The sequence below is a fragment of the Myxine glutinosa genome, chromosome 5, assembly GCF_964187855.1.
Source record: "Myxine glutinosa chromosome 5, kmMyxGlut1.1, whole genome shotgun sequence".
Lineage (NCBI taxonomy): Eukaryota > Metazoa > Chordata > Myxini > Myxiniformes > Myxinidae > Myxine > Myxine glutinosa.
Window position 1 is genome coordinate 24,172,216 of NC_136265.1, and position 12,352 is coordinate 24,184,567.

General features: G+C 52.6%; 1 protein-coding gene across 1 annotated transcript in view; it reads left to right on the top strand.

The window, feature by feature from the left end:
* Positions 1-7,397: 7,397 nt before the first annotated feature.
* LOC137427839 (uncharacterized) overlaps positions 7,398-12,352 on the top strand; it is a 30,191-nt gene continuing 25,236 nt past the window's right edge. The window contains exon 1 of the mRNA XM_068117602.2: positions 7,398-7,950. Coding sequence (XP_067973703.2) covers positions 7,791-7,950 — 160 coding nt within the window. The 5' untranslated portion in view covers positions 7,398-7,790. The remainder of the gene's footprint in view (positions 7,951-12,352) is intronic.

Consider the following 12,352-nt stretch of genomic DNA (forward strand, 5'->3'; position numbering starts at 1 on the left):
CAGGGACATCGGGAGATGTGTGGGAGGGAGAGAGGCGTGGGAAGGGGATTTGAAGTATAAAACACAAGGACACCAAGGACTTCCAGGACAGACGTTGGTATTTCAAAAAAGTGGAATTGGGGTGAAATTAGCGGGGGTAGAAAAGATCAAGGTTTTGGATGGGGGAAGATAAGAGATGGTGGTGAACAGCTGTTTTAAAGACCTGGAGGGGGAGGGTGGAGTGGGATTGAAGAGAGTGAGGGAGTTTGTTCCAGAGGCGGGAGAAAAGAGGAATGAAGGAGTGAAGGTGAGCAGAGAGTCTTGATTTTGGCAGTTTAACCATAAGAGGGTTGCAGGCAGATCTTGTGCGACCTGTAGGTATATTTGGGGGACAGAGCCCAGAGAGAGCTGGGGGAGCAAGGCCGGAGAGGAGTCGGTAGAAGACGGAAAGACCACCAACCTGCCTACGGTGAGTAAGTGAAAGGCCCTTGGAGATAGCTTCATCGCGGGAGATTACATTGATTCTGAAAAATTAATTGGTGTACCTCCACACGTATGAATGAATGAATGATCGTTTTAAGGCTATTAAAACGATCATTCATTCATTCATACGTGCGGAGGTATACCAATAATTTTTCAGAATCAATGTAATCTCCCGCGAAATTATATTTTCTTATGGTATATATATATATATATAATTATTGGTATTATATTCGTATTGGTATACCTCCGCCAGACTGAAGAGTTTACATGACGTAGCCCACTGATAGGATGGATCTTGATCTGGACCTGAACCAATATTGAATCGGCATGTTCTCGTCCCCTATCCAACTCATCCACAAAATTTTGTCATGATCCGTCCACAACCTTTTCAAATTTTGTGCCATTCAGTGTATTGTTTTTTGCCCCATCTCTCAATGGTGAAGAATCACTTTAAAAATACTTCGGATCCACAACCGAATCTTCATCAAAATCGAATAAATTCTTCCTTGTGACAGAAACAACCTGCCCACCAGGTTTGGCCGAATCCGTCCACAACCAAGACCTCAGACAAACAAATAGACAGACAGATGGGGTGAATGGTGATGATGGTGACAGATGACAGACATGATGGGGGTGATGGGGATGGAGGTTATCCTTTTTCTGTTTTGGTGAAGGTCTCTGTATCCATCCTTCAGAATTGTCCACCAACATATCCCGTGATGAAGCTGATTCTGAGGGCTTTTCACTCCGTCTCTCTGTCTTCTACCGACTCCTCTCCGGCCTAGCTCCCCCAGCTCTGTCTGTGCTCTGCCGCCAAATATTCCTTCAAGACACACAATATCTGCCAGAAACCCTCTTCTACCAGAAACCCTCTTCTGAAACTGCCAAAATCAAGACTCTTTGCTCACCTTCACTCTTTCATTCCTCTTTTCTCCCGCCTCTAGAACAAACTCCCTCACTCTATTCAATCCCACTCCTCCCTCCAGGTGTTCAAAACAGCTGTTCACCGCCATCTCTTATCTTCCCCCATCCAAAACCTTGATCTTTTCTACCCCCGTTAATACACCCCAAATCCACCTCTTTCAATCTCTGACTTCACTCCTGAAATTCCTAGTCGTGTCCACTTGTTTAATACCGTGTACCCTCCCCCCCCCCCCCCTGCAGCCCTCTCCCTTCCACAGATACACCGACGTCCCTGTTTTCCACTGTTGATGTGTTTGTGTGCTTCCCCCTCTCCCCCCCCCCCCCCTCTTGTCTCCCGCTCCCTTTATTATGTTTTACGTGTCCGTTTATGTTTTTTGTGTTAAATATATTAGCTCTAACACGAGCCCCGACTTGATGTACCAAAAAAAACATCACCGCCGTCCACCTTTGGTGGAGGTAATAACAGTGATGAATGTAATAAATAGAAACAACACCAATAATTATAACTCGCGTGACTCAGCGCACTCAGCGCACTTTCGGATCTCACCACATGTCGTCTTCAGGGTCTTTTTGGATCCTCTGGGCCTTTAAGGGTATTTTGGGTCTTTGGGGTGTTTTGGGTCTTTGGAGTGTTTTGGGTCTTCGGGGTCTTTCGGATCTTTGGGGTCTTTAAGAGTCTTTGGGGTATTTTGGTTCTTAACGGTATTTAAGGGACTAAAGGGTCTTTGGGGTCTTCAGGGTGTTTTGGGGTGTTTTTCAGTCTTTCAATATATTTGAGGACATTTTGGGTCTCTAGGGTCTTCGGGGTCTTTTTGGGTCTTCGGGGTGGTTGGGTCTTGAGGGTCTTTTGGTTCCTCTGGGTCTTTGGGGTCTTCAGGATATTTTGGATCTTTAAGGGTATTTTGGATCTTCAGGGAATTTAAAGGGTCGTCAAAGGTCTGAGGGGTCTCAGCAGTGTAAACGTAATTAAGAGGGTTAATTAAGAGGGTGTTCATCATGTTATTTGAAGAAGAAGAAGAAGAAGACGTTTTCATCGCATATAAACAAACATACATAACGACATAACTAACCATATACGTTTGCTCTATTATAATAGGATATAATAAGATAGGCCATAACAGGGAGAAATATCTAGATAGAGTTCAGTCAGAATTTCTTTTTGTAAAGTATTTCACACAATTTCCAAAAGTAAAGTTTTTATTATTTATTTACTTACTTAGGCTTTACAAAAGTACGGTTTTGTTTAATCTCACAGGCTTTACAAAAGTAAGGTTTTGTTTTATCTCACAGGCTTTACAAAAGTAAAGCTTCTTTTTTTTTAACCCACAGGCTTTACAAAAGTAAAGCTTTTTTTTTAACCCACAGGCTTTACAAAAAAAAGTAAAGTTTTTTGTTTTTAACCCACGTGCTTTACAAAAGTAAAGTTTTGTTTTTAACCCACAGGCTTTACCAAAAAAGTAGTTTTTTGTTTTTAACCCCCCTCAAACAACCCCTCACTGTGCCGCATCCCTTCACCAGCAAACCTTTCATCCTCCTCATCCTTCCCTTTCTTGGAACTCTTCTGCAACATCTGAAACACTATCAACTGCTCTCCCTACCTCCCCCTCTCATCCTTCATCTTACCCTACTCCTCCCCTCCCCTGTCCTGTACCCGATGCTCCCCCTCTCTCTTCATTAACGGTATGGACCTCAAACATCCGGGGCCTTCGCTCAAACCTGACTGATCTCTCCATACAGGTTGCTTCTGACAATCCAGACTTGATCTGCTTAACAGAGACTTTCCTCCTTCAAGATGTCTCTGATTCCTTAATATCTCTTCCTGGTTACTCCCTCCTCCGGTATGATAGACCTGAGCCTCGGCCTGGTGGTGGGGTGGCTATCTTTGTCAAAAACTCTCTTCCTCACTCTCCTTGCACTGCTCTCTTTCCTCCTCACCCGCAGGAGTACCTCTGGTTACGGCTTCCTCTCCGCTCCCACCTTTTGTTCATATGTGTTCTGTACCGTCCCCCAAACAGTGATGACTCCATCTACATTTCAATGTCTGACAACATGGACCAACTTCTATCCACTCATCCCAACTCTCTCTTCCTCATATGTGGTGACTTCAACTGTCATCATGCCACCTGGTTGGGTGTGGGTTCCTCTCTCACTAGTCATGGCACCTCAGCAAAGGACTTCTGTGACTCACTGGGATTGACACAATCTGTCAATTTCCCGACCCGGATCTCAGCCAATGGAGTATCTTCTCTTCTAGACTTGGTTATGACAAACTTCCCTGCTAATGTCTGCTGCTCTTCTTCTGCTCCAATCGGTTCTTCTGATCATGTGCTTGTCAAAGTGGACATCTCTCTGGCCATTCTCAGAGAGCCTCCTCAGCGTCGACGAGTCTGGCATTTCACTCAGGCTGACTGGGACGGTCTTCAAGCAGCCATCAATCGTCTGGATTGGTCTCCCATCTCCACTGCCTCTGACATCAATTCTTCCTGGGAATTCTTCCAAAGCAAACTGATCTCTCTCATGCACAGATTTATCCCATCTCGCCTTCAATTGTCTTACCCTTCCTCCCGTCCATGGTACACTGAATCTTGTGGTGAGGCAGTTGCCCTGAAACAACTTGCCTTTGCCTCTTGGAAGGCTAATCCAACTGAAGGAAATCTCAGTTCCTTCCACCAAGCTCGGAACAAGTGTGTGTCTACCCTCAGGAGTGCCAGGAAGCACTATCTCTCCTCACTCAAGAATGAACTCTCAAACCTGTCTCCTTCCTCCAAATCCTGGTGGCGTCTGGTCAAATCCGTTTCTGGTGTTTGTTCCCCCTCCATCCCCTCCCTTACCTCAAATGGCCACACAGTTGACATCGCACGTGACAAAGCCGAATGCCTCAACTCTGTGTTCGCCTCGAAATCCTTAGTCCCAAACCCATCTCTCTCTGTTCCCACCTTTCCCAGTCGAACCCAAATGCTCCTGGACTCTGTGTCCTTCTCTCCTGACAAGGTGGAGGAGTTTTTGTCAAACCTCGACTCTGATTCTGCAACTGGACCAGACGGCATCAGCCCACGGGTCCTAAAATCCTGCTCTGCCGCTCTATCTCACCCTCTCTCCTTTCTTTTCACCCTATCTTTTGCTCAAGGTCATCTGCCAGCATCCTGGAAATCAGCTAACATTACCGCTTTACACAAAAAAGGTGCAAAAACAGATCCTTGCAACTACAGACCAATCAGCCTGCTCCCAATTATCAGCAAAGTCATGGAATCCATCATTGCTTCGGATATGAAATCTTTCCTCTTCTCCAATGGCTTGATCTCTGATCATCAATTTGGTTTCAGACCAGGTCACTCTACTCTGGACATGCTGCTTCTGCTGTCACAACAATGGATGGAGGTCCTGAATGCCAAACAGGAAATCAGAGCTGTCTCCCTTGACATATCAAGGGCCTTTGATACGGTCTGGCACCCAGCTCTGCTCACCAAACTCTCCTCCTATGGTATCCATGGAAATCTCCATGCATGGCTTGCGGACTTCCTCTCTGGTCGTAGTCAACGTGTGGCCCTGAATGGATTTCTCTCATCTCCCCTTCCTGTTCAGGCTGGAGTTCCCCAAGGAAGTGTGCTGGGCCCTGTGCTTTTTCTGGTCTTTATCAATGATCTCTCTGACTCTCTGGAAAATCCTCTCTATCTCTTTGCTGATGACTCCACTCTCTGCCGCTCCATTCCTCTTCCCTCAGATAGGCAGTCTGCAGCCTCCTCACTCTCTGAAGACCTGGACAAAATCACAGACTGGTCAAACAAGTGGAACATGTCTTTCAATCCTGCCAAATCTCACTCTCTTACTATGTCTCTCCGAAAAGATCGACTGGACAACCCTCCCATCTACTTTCTCAACAATCCTCTCCAAGAAGTTCTGTCACTCAAGCTTTTGGGTCTCACTATCTGCCATGATCTTTCTTGGGAAAACCACATTTCCAAGCTGGCCTCCAAAGCCAGTCGCCGACTGGGCATCCTCCGTCGTGCGAAGTCCTTCCTCGGCACACCTGAGCTCCTCACCACATACAAGGCTTTCATCCGCAGCTCAATGGAATACTGTTCTCCCCTATGGGCTGGTGCTCCTGCCTCACACCTGGCTCGGCTTCACGCTGTTGAATCCAAAGCTTTCAAAATCATTGGAATCTCCCGCGATGAAGCTATCTCTGAGGGCCTTTCACTCACTCACCGCAGGCAGGTAGGTGGTCTTTCTGTCTTCTACCGACTCCTCTCCGGCCTTGCTCCCCCAGCTCTCTCCGTGCTCTGTCCCCCAAATATTCCTACAGGTCGCACAAGATCTGCCAGCAACCCTCTGATGGTTAAACTGCCGAAATCTCGGCTCTCTGCTCACCTTCACTCTTTCATTCCTCTTTTCTCCCGCCTGTGGAACAAACTCCCACACTCCCTTCAATCCCTCTCCTCCCTCCAGGTCTTTAAAACAGCTGTTCACCACCATCTCTTATCTTCCCCCATCCATAACCTTGATCTTTTCTACCCCCACTAATTCACCCCAGATCCACCTTGTTTGAAATTCCAACTTATTTCCTGGAAATCCTGGCAGTGTCCATATGTTTATACCTCTCCCACCCCCCCCTTCACATGCCTCCCCCCCTTCACATGCCTCCCCCCTTCACATGCCTCCCCCCCAAAGCCCTCTCCCTCCCACAGATCTCTCGATGTCTCCATGTCTCTCGGTCCCTGCTCTCAAATGTTGTGTTTGTGTCCTTCCCCCTCTCTCCCCATCTTGTCTACCGCTCCCGATGTTATTTGTTTTATGTGTCTGTTTGTCTTTCTGTGTGATTAATTTTCGCTCTTTCACGAGCCTCGATCTTGTATACAAAAAAAAAAAAAAAAAAAAAAAAAAAAAAAACCCACGTGCTTTACAAAAGTAAAGTTTTTTTTTTTAACCCACAGGCTTTACCAAAAAAGTAGTTTTTTGTTTTTAACCCACGTGCTTTACAAAAGTAAAGTTTTGTTTTTAACCCACAGGCTTTGCAAAAGTAAAGTTTTTAACCCACAGGTTTTATAAAAGTAAAGTTTTTAACCCACAGGTTTTATAAAAGTAAAGTTTTTAACCCACAGGTTTTACAAAAGTAAAGTTTTTTTTTAACCCACAGGCTTTACAAAAAAAGTAGTTTTTTGTTTTTAACCCACGTGCTTTACAAAAGTAAAGTTTTTTTTTAACCCACAGGCTTTACAAAAAAAGTAGTTTTTTGTTTTTAACCCACGTGCTTTACAAAAGTAAAATTTTGTTTTTAACCCACAGGCTTTGCAAAAGTAAAGTTTTTAACCCACAGGTTTTATAAAAGTAAAGTTTTTAACCCACAGGTTTTACAAAAGTAAAGTTTTTAACCCACAGGCTTCACAAAAGTACCGTTTAATTTTTTTTTTTCTTTATTAAACCCACAGGTTTTACAAAAGTAAAATTATATTTTAACACACAGGCTAACTTAGACTTAGTGGGCGGGTTGGGTGTGTGACAAGGAGTAATTGATTCCATTTTGGTAAAGATTGAATCTGGATCCGAATAAGAAAATTGTTAAATTTTTCAAGTGATTCTTCATTGAGTGACAGGACCAAAAATGATGTTATTACAAGTGCATGATATTTCAAAACGTGGTGGATGGAGTGAAGCGACAAATGTGGGTGGGGTCTGGCAGCTGTTCGACCAATGGGTGCGCATTTCAAAAATCACCCCCAATGAGAACCAAACAACAACAACAACCATGCGGAGCTCTTTTAGATCTATGACGCGTCGTCGCATGTAAAAAAGGTGAGCACCCTGTGCTCCTTACCCACTACATTGTAACCGCTACCCTGTCCCTCCACACTCGGCAATGGTGAACACATGTTGCAGGAATATTGAAGTGACAGCCACCAGCCGTTTTGAATCCCACTTCTGTGACCATTTTCCAAAAACAAGTCTAGGGCGTGGTTTAATTACCTGTCGACCAATCGCTAAGCACCTCCTTTGATCGATCGCTTCCTCCTTTTGCCCTGGGGTTAGACAAGCGGCTTGATAAGGAACGCCTAGCTTGGCAAGCGCTAGCTAGCAGCTTGGACACTTGTATGTATTTGTAATGACAGTTTATTAATGTGTGTATCGCGTCAGCTGAAGTTATACATTCTCCCTTTAACCTTCTCCGTATCACAGCGATTCTGTTTCATCTATTTAAAGCGAAAATCTGAAACACGAATGAAAGTTGGATCTGAATCCGATTTTGGTCAATCACAGGAACGTTAAACCTGTTTTTTTTATTCCTTCCGGTAAATCAAACCACGTGGTTCTGCGATTCAAAAGACGGAGACCGAGATCGTGATCAAGTTCATGTCCGAGAGAGTGTGGGTGATATTGGGGCTCTGGGAGGTTCCTCGAACTGAGGGGTCATGGACCGAGAACTCCTAAACTGCGCCCACGATCCGAGCTCGGCGGGTTCTCATGGAGGAGACGGAGGTGGTCCAGGAGGGGCTGTTGGGATCTGCGGGTTCAGGATCCTGGACGTTCAGAACCTTCGTGATGGAGGGGACGAGCCCGACTTGACAACAGGTACAGTGTTCTCGTGTGCAGGTAATAATTTCGTGAGTGCACATCTATTTATGACGTACGCACGGAGGTTGATAAATTTTAAAATGAGCGCCCACATTGGCGGAAGGAATTTACCTCAGAGCAAGTTCTCCACAGAAGCTGCAGCGAGTAAAAATGAAATGTATGAAACATTTCACTATGATTTGTGGAAGAACCATTAAAATACGATTTAAAAAAACATATATATATATATATATATATATATATATATATTAAAGCGCGATGCTGCGCACGCTAATGCTTACGCAAAGAGCAAGCGGACAACGCGGTTCATAAAAGAGTCTTTATTCAAAGTACTCAAACTGCAGCACTAAGCTAAGCTGCTCAGGGCTGCGCGCTCCGCGTATATCGTGAGGCCACGCCTCTCTCCCTGGCGTGGCCCATCCCCACTTGGTGTGCGGGGTGATGTCACCGCGTCAGTGCTTTCGTGTCCGCCACACGCGCCCCCCCCAGAATCCCCGCGCACCTGAAGGGTCAGTTTGCGGGGCAAACGGATGACCCGGCCGAAGCGCCCCCTGGCGACTGGCGGCGTCTGGGATGCAGGGATGCCATCTGGGATGCCTCCGGCAGCAGGACCGGGGGGCGGCGTGGCGGCGGGGCTGGGCGGTGCCGGGGGTCCGCCCGCAGGGGGGCGGCCCCGACGCGGGGTTCGGGCCACTGGCGGTGGATAGTCCACGTCGAGGTGGGCCGGCTTGAGGCGGTCTACAGAAACGCGGTCAGGAGTACCGCCGATGTCCAGGGTGAAGTGCTTCGCCCCAGTCTCCAGCACGCGGAAAGGCCCGTCGTACGGGGGCCGCAGTGGTGTCCGGTGGGCATCGTGGCGGACAAAGACGTACTCCGCCGTGCGAAGCTCCGGGGCGACGTGCGTCGGTGGGTGCCCGTGGCATGCCGTTGGCACCGGGGCGAACCTCTGGGCGGTCTCTTGCAGAGCGGAGCGCTGCTGTGCCGCGGACCATGGTGCCGTGGAGTCGGGGAGGAACTCGCCCGGCACCCGCAGCGGTTGCCCGAAGACCAACTCCGCCGTGGATGCGTGCAGGTCCTCCTTGGGCGCCGTCCGGAGGCCCAGCAGGACCCAGGGGAGCCTGTCGACCCAGCCGCCGTCGCGGAGGGTGGCCCGGAGCGCGGCCTTCAATGAGCGGTGAAATCGCTCACACAGGCCGTTAGCCTGGGGGTGGTATGCCGTGGTTCGGTGCAGCCGGACCCCGAGCCCCTGCGCGACCGCCCCCCAGAGCTCCGAGGTTAACTGGGGGCCGCGGTCGGACGAGATGTCTGAGGGGGCGCCGAACCGGGCGACCCAGGTGGCGATGAAAGCCTGCGCGACATCCGCCGCCGTCGTCGACGCCAAGGGCATGGCCTCCGGCCACCGGGTGGTGCGGTCCACCATGGTGAGGACATGGGTGAAACCCCGCGAGGGGGGCAGAGGTCCCACCAGGTCCACGTGGACGTGGTCAAACCGGCGTTCCGGCACCGTGAACGGGGCCAACGGGTCCTGGGTGTGCCGGTGCACCTTGGCGCGCTGGCACGCGAGGCACGTCCTGGCCCAGCCGCGGACGGCCTTCCGGAGGCCATGCCAGACGAACTTGTCGGCGATCAACCTTTGGGAGGCCCTCGCGCCCGGGTGGGACAGGCCGTGGATGGCGTCAAACACCTGGCGCTGCCAGCCTGCGGGCACGATGGGGCGAGGACGCCCGAGGGAGACGTCGCACAAGAGGGCCACGCCTGCGCCGTCGAACGGCACCTCGGTGACACGGAGGCCCGTGACGGCGGTCCGCAAGGCCTGGACGTCGGGGTCAGCGGCCTGGTCCGCTGCCATCCGGGCATAGTCGATGCCGAGGTGGACTGCGTGGGCGACGGCCCGGGAAAGGCAATCCGCCACCGGGTTGTCCTTCCCCGCGACGTGCCGGATGTCCGTCGTGTACTCGGACACGGCCGAGAGGTGACGCTGCTGCCGGGCCGACCACGGCTCGGTGACCTTGCCCATCGCGAAGATCAGCGGCTTGTGGTCGACGAAGGCCGTGAACGCACGGCCCTCGAGCAGATGGCGGAAGTGCCTGACCGCCAAGTGAAGCCCGAGCAACTCGCGGTCGAAGGTACTGTAACGGCGTTCGGGCGGGCGAAGCTGCCGGCTAAAGAACGCCAGCGGTTGCCAAGCTCCACGCACCCATTGCTCGTGCACCGCGCCCACCGCGTAGTCCGAGGTGTCGGTGGTGAGGGCGATCGGTGCATCGGGCGCCGGGTGCGCGAGCATGGTGGCGTTCGCCAAGGCGAGCTTCGCGCCCGTGAACGCCGTGTCCATCTGCTCGGTCCAGGTAACGTCACCTTTGCCCGGCTTACCTCGGAGAGCTTCGTGCAGGGGGCGCAGGAGCTGGGCGATACGGGGCAGGAACCGATGGTAAAAGTTCACCATGCCCAGGAACTCCTGCAGCCCTCTGATCGTGCGGGGGCGCGGAAACCCCTTCACCGCCTCCACCTTGGCCGGCAGGGGGACGGCTCCGTGCCTGGTGACACGGTGCCCCAGAAAATCGATTATGGCGGCGCCGAACTGGCACTTTGCGGGGTTCACAATCAGGCCATGCTGGCCCAGGCGTTCGAAGAGCGTGCGGAGGTGGCGTAGGTGCTCTTCGCGGGACGCGCTGGCGACGAGGATATCGTCCAGGTAGACGTAGACAAAATCCAAGTCGCGCAGGACGCTGTCCATCAGTCGCTGGAACGCCTGAGCCGCATTCTTCAGACCGAAGGGCATCCGCAGGAACTTGAAGAGTCCGAATGGCGTGATGACCGCCGTCTTCGGGACGTCCTCTGGCCTGACGGGGACCTGATGGTAGCCGCGTATGAGGTCCACCTTCGAGAAGAAGGACGTGCCCGCCAAACGGGTGGAAAAGTCCTGAATGTGGGGGACGGGGTAGCGGTCGGGGGTGGTGGCGTCATTGAGACGGCGATAGTCCCCGCACGGTCGCCATCCCCCGCCGGGCTTCGGCACGATGTGCAGCGGCGACGCCCAAGCGCTCTCTGAGCGCCGAACGATGCCGAGTCGCTCCAGGGTAGCGAACCCCGCTTTTGCCACCGCCAGCTTCGTCGGCTCGAGGCGGCGTGCCCGGGCGTAGACCGGTGGCCCGACAGTGGGGATGTGATGGGCCACCCCGTGCTTGATGGCCCCCGCCGAGAAGGTGGGCCGCGTGAGGGTCGGGAAGCCGGCGAGGAGGCGGGTGAATGCGTCCGCTGCCGGAAGCGTACAGACCAACGTGGCCGGAACCGAACCGTTCGGCAAACCGCTTGGCAAGCCGCTCGTTGAGCTGCTCGACGAGCTGGGCAGCGCACAAGCGAGCGAGCTGAACGTCTCGGCCTGGACAAGACGTCTGCGCTTTACGTCGACCAGGAGCCCATTAGCGCACAGGAAGTCCGCGCCAAGCAGTGCCATGCGCACGTCGGCGGTGACGAACGTCCATCGGAAAACCTGCCCTCCGAACCGCAGAGAGAGGCAGCGTTTTCCGTACGTACGGATGGGCGTCCCGTTCGCGGCAAGCAGCGCGGGGCCCCCGCCCGCGGCGTGCTTGTCTGACGTGCCGGCGGGAACGACACTCACCTGCGCTCCCGTGTCGCACAGGTAACGGCGCCCGGATAAGGTGTCCGTTATGAACAGCAGGCTGCTCGAACGGCCGGCGCTCATCGCCACTATTGAGCGCCGGCCCGGGCGTTTCCCGACCTGTTGAAGGAGCATGGCGGATGACATTGCCGAGCCTCGTGGCCAAACTTGGCGTGGAACCAGCACCAGGTGGTGGAGCTGGAGGAGCGCGGCTGGCTCCGCCAGGCCGGTGGAGTTGGCGGGTTTCCCCGCGGTGGCGGTTTTCGCCGCGGCGGTGGGCGGGGCGTGGCGGCGGTCACGAGGTGCGTATCAGCATGCTGCGTATGCTGTATAAGCTGATGCTGTGGAACAGCAGCATCAGCAGCATTTGCAGCATCAGCCACGAGGGCCGTGACGGCCACGCCGACTCTCGCCCGCGTGTCCGAAGCGGCGAAGTACTTGTCCGCCTCGGCCGCCAATGGTGGCCGGTCCCGGCCAACGCGAGGCGAACCTGCGCTGGAAGTTGGCGACGGAAAAGCGCCCGGAATAGAGAACCGGGGGCTTCGTCGCCCAACAGTGACAGCATATGGTCCATTCTGACCGACGGGCGCGTGTCGCCGAGCTCGGGGAGATCCAGGAGGCGGTCGGCCCGTGCGTCGTCCGTGAGGCCGAACGTGGCTAGGAGTAGCCGCTTGAGTGCCTCGTACTTGTGGCCGTCCGGTGGGTGGCGAAGGACGGACACAACTCGAGCGGCCGTGCCGGGCCCGAGGGAGGTGACGACGTGGCAGTAGCGCATGTCGT